The following is a 15,360-nucleotide window of genomic DNA, read 5'->3' as shown; positions in this document are numbered from 1 at the left end:
AACATATTATTTGTAGAAGCATTTTTTGAATCCCATTAATAAGATGAGAATACTGTTCAATTTCCAAATTATCATTAATGTTAAAATTATATTTTAATAATTTCACTATTAAATTAGAGAAAAATGATAATAAATAAAGCATCCTACAGTGCTCATAAAGGGAAGTTGTGGAGCTCCCTCGATTGAATGACAGCTGAGAAATGTGCCTTGTATTTAAAATCATAATTTTATCATCAAAATGACTCCATTATAATAATTGTAAGATTTTTCTCTTTCTAAGATTTAATATCTTTCAAATTATAGAAACACACATACAATATCAACTTCTAAGAGTGTTATCACAAAGTGCAAATGTCCTTATAGTTTTAGAACATGTGTTCTTTATTTATTAATGGTTTTTGTTTGCAGGGATTACATTTTAAAACTGTACTTTTTAATTTGCATTTTCCTTGAGTTGATAAAACTGAAGTTCCTTGATAGATGTTGGGACTCTGAAATATCCTAATAAGAACATGAATTCCAATTTTGTTCTGGAAACCCAAAAATGTACTTAGATGGAACTGAAATATATTTTCCAATCAGTGAAATGAAGTATTTCACATATATTTAATATGAATAAGCTAAAATTATAATATTATAATTACTGAAAAATGTGAAAAATAGATATTATGAATAATTATTATGCCAGGCCTGAGAAATGCACTCTACATTCATTACCTTTTTGAATAGCCATATCCAATGAACTTGGTAGTATCGCTATGTTCATTCTACAAATGTTAAAACAGCAACAAAAACTAGAAATCAAACTAATGCTCTAAGCCATAACCCAAGCTCTTGTGCAGCAGAATCGGTGTTCTATGTTGACTGTCTGTGGAATCTGTAAGCATTGTGAACACTGACAGTCTATAAAAATTAAACAGAAATTTATTTTTTTTTAAATATCATTGAGGTATAGCCATACTGTCTACAAAAAACCACTACTCTGCCAGTTTAAATCCTTTGTAACCAAACATTTTGGATCGATTCTAAAGAGTGATAACCTCCAAACCATACCCTAACACTCTGCTCTTTTTTACTGTTTGCCACTTATTTTTGTAAGGAGACATATTCATCAGCAAAGAGAAAAACAGCTAAGCAGATGCAGGGTTTATTTTAATAAATAGATACTTATTTGCCATTCTAATGTGATAAGGCAAGCAATTTTATCTTATACTAAACAGTCATTTCTAAAAAATAATTTCTACTTGAAAACTAGATTACCATCCCCTGGGATTGGGTTGAGTAGGGGATTAATCCAACAAGGTAAATCCAAATATGTATTACATTTTATTCTTAGGTCTCATAGCAAAAGCATTATTCATATTTAGAGTCATGCCCATCTCTGCAAAAAAAATATAAAACTTACGTCTTATAACCAACATAAATATTTTTTTGAAAAGTGTCATACTTATCATCTAGGTAGAGAAAATGCTTGCAGAATAAAATATAAATGCCAAAAGTTCAAACATTTAAAACTAAATGTTAAGCAGAAACTGATTTATTCATGGAATTACAGTATGTGCATACTAATATTAACTCCATTACGAATATTTGTTGCTTTGTTTTAAATATATGTGTTTAGCATATATTTGTTGAAAACTCTTCATATACATAGTAATATGGTGTTTCTATAAAAGTGGCTATACAATAAATATTTTACTCCTTTTTTATTATGGAAAAAAGTACAGGGTGAAACATATTTAATGACACTAGTGTCTTTTATAAATTTATCGAAGGTGGTACTTTTTATCAGCTCGTAAACAATTTTGATGAGACAGTTAAAACAAACTTGTTGGAAGAATTGTTCAAAATGTGATATACTTAAAAATAACTGAAGTCTCTTTGGTAAGACCTATTATGCAGGGTTTACAAAACGGCATTAGTTAGACCACCCACGCATTGTATATTGTACAATGAAGTAACACAAATATTTGAAACCATTTGAGTAATGTAAAACAACATCAACTACTCTTAAGGCTTCCACAGAGTATAAATCTTCCGAAATGGAAGAAAATATGCCTTATGATTATGTAGTTTATGTTCTATAAGTTAGCCATCTTATGTGGAAAAGCAATAATAATAATTCATAATAAATGCCCTTCTTTTCCCCATTTTTGGACCTATCTCATGTATAATAAAGTTAGACACCAATCTATCCATAGCTGTGACCTTACATGAGAATGTGTGTGCCTATTTCCCACAAGCTTTAAATAAATAAGAATCAACCTATTATCCTATTTTTTAAAAAAAAAGTTATACTAGTAGTACAGAGTTACAGATGAAGTATGAGGAAGGGGCTTCCCAATATACTTTTGTCAGAACTTTTCAAAGATACAAGCTCTTTTTTTTTAATTGCGACATAATTGACATACGTAACATTGTATAAGTTTTAAGTGCACAACATAGTGATTTGATATGTTTATAATGCAAAATGATTACCACAAGAAGTTTAGTTAACATCCATCACTGTACATGGTAATGATTTTTTTCTTGTGATGATGAGAACTTTTGAGATCAACTTTTAAATATACAATAAAGTATATACTCTGAACTGTAATTTTAGAATTTTTTTCTAAATGAAAAAATACACATATTCTTTAACTCAGCAATTTCACTTCCAAGACGTTTTCCTACCAATATAATTGCACATATGAAAAAGAACTTGTAGGATGTTCACTTCTGTGAACAAGATTGGAAACAATCTACATTTCTAAGAACTGAGGAAATGGTTAAATTAATTTTGGTGCATACAATAAAATACAGTACACTGTGTTAAAAAATGAGGTAGAGTTGTGTGTGCTGATGTGGGATATCTCCAAAATGTGCTGCTAAGTGAAAATGGAAAGGTACCAAATGGTGTGGATAGTATATTTCTATTTCATTTTTTTTAAAAGGGGAAAGTGTATGCAAATATTTGCTAGTGTATGAGTATTTGAATAAGATCAAAGGGATCCTCTTCTGAACCCAACCAGTAAGTAAATTAGGGAAAGTACAGAAAAGTATTTGAACAACTTCAAGGAATTCCTCATCATCTCCAGGAGTCAGAAGCCATATTCCTTCCCACCTTAGCATCTTCACTCATATTATCCTCTCAGCCCGTATCTTTTGCTTGCCTATTTCTTAGCACATACCTTAGATATCACTTACTGAAAGAACCTTTCTAACTTTTTTCTAAACCCCAGACCAAATATGGCAACTTTCATGTAAATTATTCTAGAAAATAATTATAGAATTATCTGATTGATGCCTGTTTCTCAAAGAGGACATAATGTCTTGGAGTGATAGGACCTTGACTAGGAAGTAGTTGCGTGCAGTAACCCCAACACCAAGCGCAGTGCTTTGCATATATCAAGCTCTCAATAAATACAGTATTTATTGAATGCTCTTATATATGTTGGGTTGCTCATTCACATGAGTTTAAGACTCTTGAATTAGCCAACAATGTGTCCTTAGGCTAGTAGCTAAATAATTTTAAGGTTCTTTATAAGCTCCAAAACCTTGAATCTATGAATCTAAGCATAAATGAAACAAAAGAACATCGTTGTCTCTAAAAACGGCCTAATTTGTTATTGGATTTTAGGTAATCTCTTCACTTGAGGTTTCATCTATTTCAGCTGTCATATAAGAGAATGAAACAAGATGAATGTCTAAGGCACCTTCTCGTTTTTCCAACAACCCCTCTATCACATTTTAGCTTCTGACCGTGAATTGCATATTGCATGCCGTTAACCCGTCAAAATCTCTCAGTAGCTCTCACTCTCGCTCTCTCCTACACACACACTTTGAATTTTCCATCATTTTATTCCAGGTCTGAGCAGTAGGAAACAGTGTTCTCACTGGACATTGCTTGAGCTTCTATAACCTGTCATATTTCTTGCCCCAGGATCTAGAAGTGGAGGGTGTAAATTGTGAATGTGGGGCTAAGGGTCTGCATAAGGTTTTTTTCTGCTGTCACATCCCCCACTTATTGTGAGAGAGAGACTGATTGCAAAATGGTCCGAATTCTCTCTCCTGGTCTTTATCCACACCTTTTGCAAAGTATGTTTAGCTCCCTCCATTCAGTAGGTGGAGGTGATTTCCCCAGCCTGGAACTTGAGCTGGGCTTGGGACTTGTCTTAACCAACAGAATGCGGCTTCCACCAAGAGAACAAGCATAGGGAAGCTTTTAGAGAATCAAAGACCAAGGAGAAGAGTCGATTTTCCCTGAACAACAACCAGCCAACTCCCAGGAGTAAAGCTGCCTAGGCTGACCCACAGTGGACTCCGGAAGAATGAAGACATCTAGCTAAAATCAGAAAAACACCCAACTCTCCTGACTAAATTGCCAGCCTGCACAATAATGTACTACATCAAATGGTTGCTGAATGAAACCACTGTGTTTTGGAGTGCTTTATTATACAGCATAGTACACTGATGCACTGGGGTTCAAAGATTTTATTAATAAGAGTAGTGAGACCTCTTTTTATGTGTTTTGCTTGATTTGGAGCTAGGTAAATTCCATACCTAGAAACCTCCCCACTATCAGGGAAAATGCTTGGAGGAATGCTAAGCAGAGTTCTAGCCACAATGAACAATGTCCTCTCCTTTCATTCTTCCCTATGAGGACAATACTATGGCATCCTTTATCTTGTGTTCTTAGATAATATCCCCTCACTTTTCCTTATTTTCATCCACTTTGGGGGTTTGTTGAGTAACTGAGACACTTGGATGTAGTTGGACCATGTAACATATGGGTGCCTAATTAGAAATAGTCAGTTTTGACACCAACTGTCCTAGCCATATTGTTGGCTGACCCAGGTCAGGTCACCATTTCTGATACAAGTGTAGCTTACATGTACATACAGACCTAGGGCTTCCTTCCTTCAATTTTATAGACTTCTCTGTGATTTTTTTTTTAGACCAAAATTGATAGTAAGCTACTGAGAAACCTTACAGAAGAACAAAATGGGAATTACGCAATTGGCTGCAAAAGGATTTTAGGATCAGACCGAAATAGGCCTTCTCTAGATACTCCACAGCTAAGTATAGCTCCTAGGTGAATTTCAACCACCATTATCCCTTGGTATCTCAGGTTAATTCAGTTTCCATTCCATACCTTGAGATCCTTAATGTTCCACACCACTACAACATTCTGAGGTTCCGGGCTATAACCTTGTCTCTCTCTTATATTTGACATTAAAGGGGCATATAACACCTATTGATAGTTCACTGTAGCTGATACTAAAATTTTTTAAAAAGTTAGAAACATGCAAAGGTCACGGTGAGGGATGCATGTCTGATAGTTAAGTGCTCTAAGACAGACATATAAACAAGCAAGTCATCAATAATTATGGTAACCATATAATTTGTCATCCAAACTACACTTTTGAGAGTGAAATAGAGTACCATTAATAATTGAATCAGGACATCAGGCATAAACCAGGACTGTCTTGGGTATACCAGGCTGTATGGTTCATGGAGTTTGATAAGGGAAAAAGCTTTAAAGGGAAAAAAAAGGGGGAGGAAAGCCAGAGAAACTGGACAGCTGTCTAATTTCTGATTAATCTATTCTACCACAGTTTAGTCTCATTATGTTGTCATACTGTGATTTCTTAGATCAGACACAGGCACGTTCATTGAAGTACCTCAACTCAAAGTCAAATTAAGAAATCCTTTGATTAGAAACTGTTTTGGATTATGCACAACTCTAATTTTCCCTTGAATGTAATGGATAATTGAGAACTGAATGGATAAATAAGCACTAAAAGCTAATTTCATTCTTGGAACATACACTACAACAATGGCTTATGATAATAGGTTACCATAAAACAATTACTGAATACCACAGCACATTTGGAACTAGTCTTAGTTGAAATATATATGGTATTCCATCTAACAACAAGACAGAAGGGAGATAATATAAATATTATTATTTAAACAGAGAAATTAGCTGGACAAAAACATCAGTAATTCCAGATATATGTTAATACTTTGTACACCATAGGAATATTTATAATAACTGTAGGATTTAATTTTATCAAACAGCCTATAATCTTCTTCTGAAATATAGAGGATATATTTTCTTGAGTTTTATCTCCACAGGAAAGGGAAAATTCTGACCTAATTAAAAAAAGAGTGTGAAATATAAGTGGACATTTTTCTGGCCTTTTCATCTCTTATTGAAAATAAAAAGAAACCGATATCCAAAAGTAATTAATAAATATTAATTCATCACCCACCACTCCCAAGAAAACTTTCTTTAGTATTCCAGAGAGTTAGCTTATTTCTTAATATGCCACATACATCCATATGTAAGAAATGAAGTGGGCCTTTGTGAAAACCTAACAATGAAGAATAAAATTAACACTTTGAGAGGAGATAAATTTAAGTTTCTATGTATACACAGTGGCACAGAGGTACTTTTTTTTATCATAGCTGCATGTATGTTGCTGTCCTGCATATTTGGGATACGTACTACATATGTCTACTTGAGTTAATGGCTTCAGAGAGCTAGGACTCTTGGATGTTTTATGCAAAATAAATGGCCAGAACAGAAAAAGGTGTGTTTGAGAGTATAAGACAAGTTGATTGTAAAGCATTTAAAATACTATATGGCAAAATACTGTCATCTTACACCAAGTAATGCTGACAACTTAGTATTCAGTTTTGTAAAGGCCTATAGTGGCATGAAAACCTGGGGAGTAAAAGGAAAAGGAGAAGAAAAAAGAAGAAAAATTTTGCCTTGCTTTCAATAAAATGGTTGTGATAATTAAGTGCAATAAAGAGTGCTATTTTATTAAGAATATAATAAAAGTCTTAATATAGCTTGTTTTACTTGAAAAAGTTCAAAATGCTGAGCAAGGGAATTACTAATCAGAACCATGCATTACATAGGGAGAAAATTTTACAGATGGGAAATAAAAAGGAGCAGAAGAATAACTTTCCCAAGGTCAGAATATTCTTACATAGCATAGCTAAAAACTGAACACATGAATATGGGTCCCAAAATATAGAATTTTCTGGTAACACTTATGACTATGAAAGTAGGTTTTTATCGATTACTTTCTTTTTGATAAGTCAACAATAGACAAGCTTTCTCTTCCAAATATCTATTAAAATGATATGATAGCTTGAATTTTCTGTAAAGTCAGAAAAAGTTTGGAATCTGACTTTTGTTGGATTAGTCATGAAAAGATTTTGGATCTGAACAGAATTGAAAACATGAGAGCATTAGTGTTTTCTATTTCTTTCTCTATTGCACTCACAACCATGGTGCAAATCAACTTCTTTGTTTAGGAGCATTTTTTGGGTATACATATAAGTCTTTTTCACATGAACATATTAGTGTCAACCATCACTTATATTTTGTTCTAGGAACTATATATGAAGTTTAAATAAGTCAAACTTCCAGTAGGGATGGGTTTCACTAATGGAGGTTTTTGAGATCTGAAAACCTGTTGGGGCCTCTTTACCCAGGAGACTGGGAGGTTAAGCCCTCTCCATCACATTTTTATTTGTTTTTTTTTTCTTTTTCTTCATAGCCCTATTCAGGCCTGGAGGAATAAGTACAAGATATTATAATGAGTTTATAAAAGAAAAAAGGCAGAAAATTAGCAGTTGAAGTCCACTGACATTTTCTAGTAATACAATTTATATGAATTGTGTCCATCTAGGCTGTCTGAAAGCATTGGAAAAATACAGGAAAACGATTCTTCCTTGCCCTAATCAGCTTTTTACCTTAGGTGGTTAGAAACAATGTTGAGCTGAAGCTGTCTCAGAGAGTAGACCCTTAGTCCTCCGTTTTACTTTCAGCTAAGAAAGCTAAAACCCAAAAAGGTGAAACAGCATGCTCAACATGCCTAAAGGTAGATGGTCCTGAACCAAGCCCAGAAAAGCAGTTTACTGAAAATAGTACCCCATTAAATTGTAATTTTTATTAGATTAAATACATCAACAAGGAAAAGGCACTATTTACTGGCTATTAAGCAGTTTGCAGTTTTAAAATTAATACATTTTAATAGTCCCACATCAGGTAGTCTGAAAGAACAGTATTTAAATTGATGCTTTTCCCAAGGCCTAATTAAGATTAACTGATACTTTCTGAACACAATATCCTCCTGAAAAAAAAAAAAAAGCTTTCAGTGTGCTTATGTCTTGGAATGAACCTTGTATCAATAAGTAATTAAGAAAAAACTCCAGAGAGGAGTGCACACAGATGACCCAAGTGAAGAAACAGTTAACTGCAGGGCTCCACTTCCTTGTAAATAATCAAGGAAAGCCTTTTCTAAAGCAATACAAAATGTCACCACAGGCTGACGCTCTCTATAAAATGAGATTCTTCGCTCCCCGGTATTATGAGCACATATACTTCATTGCCTTTATAAGTCCATATTCAGTTTTACTGGTTCATACATATTTTCCCTTCCCTTCAAAACAGGTAACGTGCCATGCCTAAAATACATCAGTGTTCATGTAGTGGCTACAGATCAAAAGACCTACAGGAGCAGGTTCGTGAACTCGAATTTTTGTCTAGATCTGGACACACACTATTACAATTGCTCCGGAAATCAGGGGCAGCAGGCGGGGAAGTCAGAGTCCCTTCGACTAAGCCAGCCTTTGGCCCTGCATTCCCACCAGGCTCAGCTTTGCAGAGGGCTCGGAAGAGGCGCACTTGCAGTCCAGGACTGGAGAGTCCTGAGTCCGGACATGGTGCTTTTAGGGTCGCAATCCTTTCTTTTAAAACATACTGACACCTCACCGAGCACTTCGCGCATATGCCAGCCGGGTAAATTCAAGGAAACCACTGATCTGAGGGGCTGAGGCTTCTGACCCCTAGGGGAGCCCGGCTTGACTCTCGCCGAAAGCGCGGAGCTGGAGAAGAGACGCGAGCCCACGCGCCAAAAGAATCGCCACCAACGGAGTCTGAAAGAGGAACCTCTTCCCTTTTAGCACTTAAAATGTGGGGGAAAACCTGTCCTCCGAGGTGGCCCCATTGAAAGTCAGAGCGCGAGCGCGCGTAAAAGGAAACTGGGCGTATGCTCCCGGGGTGGGGCTGTAGGTGAGATTGCACTCTCAAGAGGGCGACAGGGTTAAACTGAAAACCAACTGTGGGCGCGTGGATCTTTGCATTTTACAAACTACATCACCCCCGTCCTCCCTTCTCTCCTTTCGGCCCCAGAGTGAGTGACCTTCCTTCTCACATTGGACACTGGGATCACGAAAACGAGAAAGCCACACAGTGTCAAACACAAGGGGATCTCCCCTCTCCCGCGCCAGCGCCCGGGGCTTTTTTTTTTTTTTTACCCCACCCCACCTGCTTTAAATCCGGTTCGACTCACATTTCCCAGTCCCCGCCCCAGAGCTGGAGATTAGGCACAGATGCCTCTTTCTCCAGCCTCAGAAGAGCGGGTGAGCTCTTTACTTCACCAGAAATGTAACTTCAATACAGCGATCGAGAGAGGGCACCCCACCCCCTCCCCGCACCTCTATCACCACAAACACACACAGCAGTACTTCACAAACACTCCTCACACTCTAGCCCCCAGCCTCACTTCCCCCCTTTTCCTGGGAGACATCCAGAAGCTTTCTAAACTCTTTTTTGGCCTCAGCTTGCCAACAACTGCAGGGATGTGCAGAAATTAAAGATGCAAAAAGGAACTGAGTTTTTTCTTTGATAAAAAAAAACTAAAGAAAAGGCTAAAACAACAAACAGAAGCCGAAATAACAGGAAGTAGGAGTTTTACTTGCACCTGTCTACGAAGGGCTAGCGATCAAAACTTCAAGGGGAGAAAAAAAAAATCCAGAAAATCCTCAAGTCTAGCGAGGAGATGAACCTGCTGCTCGGTCCCGAGACGGCGAGCAAGCAGAATGCGCTGTTAGAAACAACTCGTGTCAGCTGCCCGCGGGTCTCAGGATGACAGAACCAGGGGACGGCCCTAGGGCGAGGGCAGGGATTCCCGGCGAGATATTTTTAGTTGCTGGGGGTTTTGCCTTATTTCTTCTGCGATTCAGTACAAAACTGAGAGACCTGAGGTTGAAACACCGGTCCTGAAAAATCCACAAACCCCTCAGCGAGGTATCGCAAACCTGCCTCCTTATTCTAGTTCAGCCTGCGTTCTTTGCCTGCCACCACCCGTACACTCACTGCCCACTCAGACAGTGGGGGAGGGGCATCTAAAGAACGATTTAAGATTTAGGAGGTTAGTTAAGGGAGGGATTCAAGTCCTCTTTCTACTCTACAGCACCCTCCCATCGCCTCTTCGCTTCACACCACGGGGAAGTTACCAGGGGATTTATCACGAGAAAGTGCGGGCAGTTATTGCCTCCGAGAGCTAAGTGAAAGGAAAACTGCCCGGAGCAAAGTGACGTGAACTTTGAGATTCAGGGACGGGAGAGATTGTCAGTGGCCGAGAGCTCGCCACCTAGGAGGGAGCCACTGGGCGAACGGGAGACAGACCCCGGCCGCACCCAAAGTTCCCGGAGATTTACCCAGTGCCCACAGTCGCTGCCCAAACTTGGGCCAGCCGGCCGAGCCCCAATGTGCGGCACAGGTGACTGAACCTCGTACCAGCTCTGCGCCCTCACCGCTATCCCTTTACCTCCCCCACGCGCCTGGGGTACTGCTCCCGCGGTGCAAGGCCGGGGCCGGGGACCAAAGGAAACTGCCCCCGGCCCACGTCGGTCCGGGGCTGCTCCGAGGTCCCTGCTCACCTGGCCTGAGGACAGCCGCGGAGATCAAGAGACAGAAGACCAGACGGCAGGAAGGAGCCGCCTTCGATGCCATATTCCTCCTCCTCCGGGGCCACCGAGAGTCCGCGCCGCAGGAGGGGGGCGTCGTTCCCGGCCCCGCGCTGCCCGCGCGCTCGCGGTTCGGGATGCAGGGGGCAGCGGCTTCTTCCAGACACACCACCGCCCCCTGGGCTGTGGCGCTGCACCTTCTGGTCTCCGCCGCGCGTAACTTTCCACCACGCAGGACCCCAACTCCTCCTCCCTCCCTTTTCAGCACTCGCCCTTGGCACCCTTGGCTGCTCCTCCCGGGACCGGCGACCCGCTCTTCCCGGGAGACCCTTGAGCAATTCAGAAAGGTGTACGTGGTTCTTTTCGGCTGGTCTGTTATTTCCCTTCTCTTGGAATAATAATAATAATAATAATAGTGGTAGTGGCAGTGTGCATAAAAAGCCCGGTGCTAGGAAGGAATCGTCGGGGATGGCAACAGGGAGCGGCGGGTCCAGGCGGTCTGGTCTCCTCAGGTGGCAGCAGCGGTGGCAGTGATAGCAGCGTCAGGGACAGCAGCGGCGGCAGCAGCACTCGGGGCTGCTCTGAGTGGAGGAACTGGAAGGCGTGTGTAAACTGCCTCTCTTCTCCTCCCTCCGCCTCCTCCCTCCCTCTCTCCCTCCCTCCTCTCTTCTCCGGGTTTCCCAGGACGCAGCGCAGAGCAGGTTGGAGCGCGGATCCGCAGCCTAGAGGCGCTGCAGGACCGAGTCGTAGGCTCACTCAGCCCAGCTCTGGAACTTCGCCCAGGAGGCAAGCGCCGCTCTGCCGGCATCGGGTTGGGCGGGGTTTTCTCGTGGCTCCGCCCCTGGTGCCACACCCGCCAATAGGGTGCCGACCACAGAAGCTGTCGCTCCGGGTGGGCCCCGGGGACTGTCAGTGCCTAGTAGCGTTACCCTGCTCCTAAAGCCTCAGTTCATACTGCCCACCCAGCGATGTCGCGGTTCAGAAAGCCAAATTGCCCGTTTCTTTTCCCAAGACTCCCATTGCACTGACTCACACTCTTCGGGGAATTTTCGGTGGTGATATTGCGGGCTTCCTTCGCCTTCGTGGGGCAAGGCGGTGGAGGTGGGGAACTCACGCCGGACGCGAGCTTTGGGTGCAAGGGCGAGAGCAAAGGAGGGAGGGAGGGGCTGGAGGAGGCGACAAAGGTGGAAACTCGCCTCCTGGGAGTTAACAGGAACAGCTGCTGGTTGGCCTGGGGCAACCCTACGTACTGAGCTGATTTCTCCCCGTTCCTCCCCGCCACAACCCTCTCGCACACACCTTTAAAAGGCAGATGACTTCAGTGGACTGCCCAGTACCAAATAGAAATGTTCACTCTTTCCCGGGGGAAATTAAATCAGGAATTTCTAGACCATACTTCGTCACACGGATTTCCCCAATGTCTACAAAGCCAGAGCGTGTGTCTCTTTTCCTTTGAATTAAGCGGAGATTTTAAGTTTCAAACAGAAAATCTTCAAGTTGCTCAGATTAAAAGCCAAGCTCCTCCTTGTCCGTTCCAGAAAGCCAGGCACCCCAGCAGATGGACAGGCTTTTTGGGCAATTTCTAAAGATTGAATCACTTCCCAGGCGGAATACGGAAGCTGTGTTGCTTTCAGATAAGGCAGAGAGCATGGAGGAATAAATGCCTCTAGAACACTGGGGTGGAGCTGTTGGAGCTCCAAAGTGTCTCTAAATCAGGGAAGCAGGCTCACAACTCTCATCCCTGAAGCTTAATAAAATATTGGTCCCTGAACCCTTCGCCCAGGCATTAAATAGCCTTTCCATGCATCCACAGGGTCAACCCTGGGTGAGGCTAGTCTCCAGCAGAGAATGCCAACTAGTGATCGTCACATACTGTGCTTTCATTAGAAGGCTTCCAGTCACCAGCTAAATGGGGGTGAGGGAAGTTTGAGGCAGGAGAAGCTTAATAAAACAAGCACACACATGCACACACACACACACACACACACGCACACACACACAATGATCTTTGAATTCTTGGTCTTTTCATGCTGGAAACTATTAAGCTCCATCTTCAGCTGTGATTTGTATCAAAAGACTGCCTGTCTTGTCCTCCTGGTTCTCCTTACATTACATCAACAGTATTCTATAGTGGAGCTCTTATATTTTTCCTCTCAAAATAAGTAGTTTCTCTCCCTTGGCTTTAACATTAACATTTCATTTGCATCTTATGAATCAACAAGAAGGCTAATGCTATGAGGCAAATGCTTTTTAATTCAGTATTCCATAAACTGAGTTTGACTGAATTTCTAGCATTCAGTGGATCCTGTAGAATTCTTATGGGGAATTGTTTTGCTTTTAACAGCAGCTCTGTGTAACATGTATTAGAACAAATCAGCCTAACTATGTATTTAACCTGGATGCCCTACTTTGCCTATGTGGCCCCCTTTATTTTGGGGTGGGAGTTAATACAGCATAATTGTGAAAAATTAGATCTGCAAAAAGCAAATGGTCTGACTTGGGCCCGTTATTTACTCACTGCATGATCTTGGTCAACACACTTAACCTCTCGAAGCCTCAGTTTCCTTAAATGTAAAAAGTGATAATAATTGTGTCAGCCTCTTGAGGTTGCTGTGAGAATCAAGTTATGTTCACACAAATAAGTGGCTAGATATAATAGAAAGAGCGTGGGCTTTGGAGAGTAGTAAGCATCTAGTTAAAATACCTTAGTACTGCACTTAGCCAAATGACCTTGTGCAAAAGTCAGTCTCATAATCAAAGTGTGATGACACATTAGAGTACCACCTTCCAAGATGTGCAGCTAAACTGGATCAAAATACAATACATTCTATAAATTAAAGATATCATATATACAACATACACACAAGGTATGAAATTCTGGAAGCAACTGACAAACATACAAACATGTATAATACATATTTGTATATAAAGTCAGTTGCTCTCAGAATTCCTTTTAGAGGAGAATTTGTCCTAGTTAAGGGAAATGCCGTGATAAGCCACTTGGAGCAGTAACTCCAAAAGCTATTAGTCATATACAGCTAAGGCCACAAAAGTGATGGTGAAACTACTCTGTATTAAACAACTTAATAAAAATTAAAAAAAAGGAATTACAAAATAATAAAAATAGGAATTTGGTAGGGGAATGATGGGGGAGATGCTGAGAAGAGAGGAAAAGGCAAAGACCAAGTCATACAATGATGATTTTGGAAATAGTCAAAGGCCTATTAATTAATTAGTAATAGTTTTTGCAAACTTACCATGTGTTAGATTATTCTAAGCAATTTACATGGATTAATGAAATAATCCCCCTCAAAAATAATTCTATAAGATAGGTGCTATTACATCTGTATTTTACTCATGAAGAAAGGGAAGTCCAGAGACATGAAGTAACTTTCCCAAAGTCACACAGTGATTCATAGTTATGTAAAGCCATGACTCTACCCCAGGCACTTTGGTGTTAGAGCTCCATCCCTATCCACTTTGCTCATCAGATATGTCTAACAATGCATTTATGACTATCTTTTTGGTTGGTGGGAGGCTTGATTTAAACGTAAATTTCTTTATTTTCCCCAAATTTTAGTCAAGTCCCCTACCATCAAACACATTTTCCTAAAGAAAATTAACTAAGGTAGTGCACCCTATCTGCATGAGCTAGGTATAGTGCTATGAGATGACAAGACCATTTCTAGTCTGAAATAATTTGTCATAAACAGAAGATCAGAGTCAGAAATACACTTAAAAATGTAAGTGCCACAAAATAATCTAGTGGAGAGAGTATTTGTCCTTCAAAATCTAGGGACTTGGGGATTGGATCTTCCTTACCTATTTCTTAAGAGGAATTGCTTTTCCAGCTGCATCTGGATCACAATTGCTTTTGTTAGACATGAGGATACATAGTATTCCAATGATATTTACCAGACAATTTAGTCATGATTCAGACCATCATAATGGGCACTTCTTACTGCAAGAGGTAAAATGAATAATGTTCAGTCAAAGGAAAATATATTTTGTTACCCGGAACATGAGAAGAGTTTTGCATCTTCAGTATAAAGGAATTTATCATCAATTCAAGACAGAATGCTGCAAGCAATGACACAGCACAGTAGACAACATTCCTGCTTAGAATCTTTTGAGATCAGAACTCAAGATCCCAGAGGCTCAGGTCAGGAAACTTTGCTCTGTACTAAAACATTAACTCGTCAGTATGTGACAACATACCCAGGTCAGGCACGTGAGCGTTTGAAGAGCTGAGGTTGATTTTTTTCATTCTGATTAATGTAAACAATTTTCCACTGGAGATGAAATTTCACCAAAGATGATTTTGGAGGCTAGTGACCTTTGCTTCTTACCACCTTATATAATAGTTTTCTGTGTGCCTTCCTAGTTTTTGAACAGAGCTTGTATGCAATTCAAGAGCATGCAACAAATCTAATTCACGTTCTTTCTCCCACCTCCCCATCAGTAATTACACATGTCTAGCCAATATTTTGCAAATACATTGGGCACTCGATAAATATTTATATAGAAGGTGCCAAAAAAAGGTATCCAATTTTAAAGAAAGGAAAAAACTGTGTTAAAATTATGCTAATGGTAACCACATTGAGC

The 15,360-nt window shown here is 40.1% G+C and overlaps 1 protein-coding gene across 2 annotated transcripts in view; it reads right to left on the bottom strand.

Moving 5' to 3' along the window:
• ALCAM (activated leukocyte cell adhesion molecule) overlaps positions 1-11,524 on the bottom strand; it is a 200,307-nt gene extending 188,783 nt beyond the window's left edge. Inside the window, exon 1 of one of the 2 annotated variants that reach the window (XM_019665715.1) lies at positions 10,729-11,524. In XM_019665715.1, the coding sequence (XP_019521260.1) occupies positions 10,729-10,801 (73 nt within the window). In that variant the 5' untranslated portion in view covers positions 10,802-11,524. The remainder of the gene's footprint in view (positions 1-10,728) is intronic. The other variant, XM_019665714.1, reaches the window with a different exon arrangement.
• Between the last annotated feature and the right edge of the window lie 3,836 nt (positions 11,525-15,360).

Source organism: Hipposideros armiger, unplaced genomic scaffold, assembly GCF_001890085.2.
Source record: "Hipposideros armiger isolate ML-2016 unplaced genomic scaffold, ASM189008v1 scaffold_448, whole genome shotgun sequence".
NCBI lineage: Eukaryota > Metazoa > Chordata > Mammalia > Chiroptera > Hipposideridae > Hipposideros > Hipposideros armiger.
Note: the sequence above shows the minus strand (reverse complement) of the source record. Positions and strands in the feature narration are given on the sequence as shown.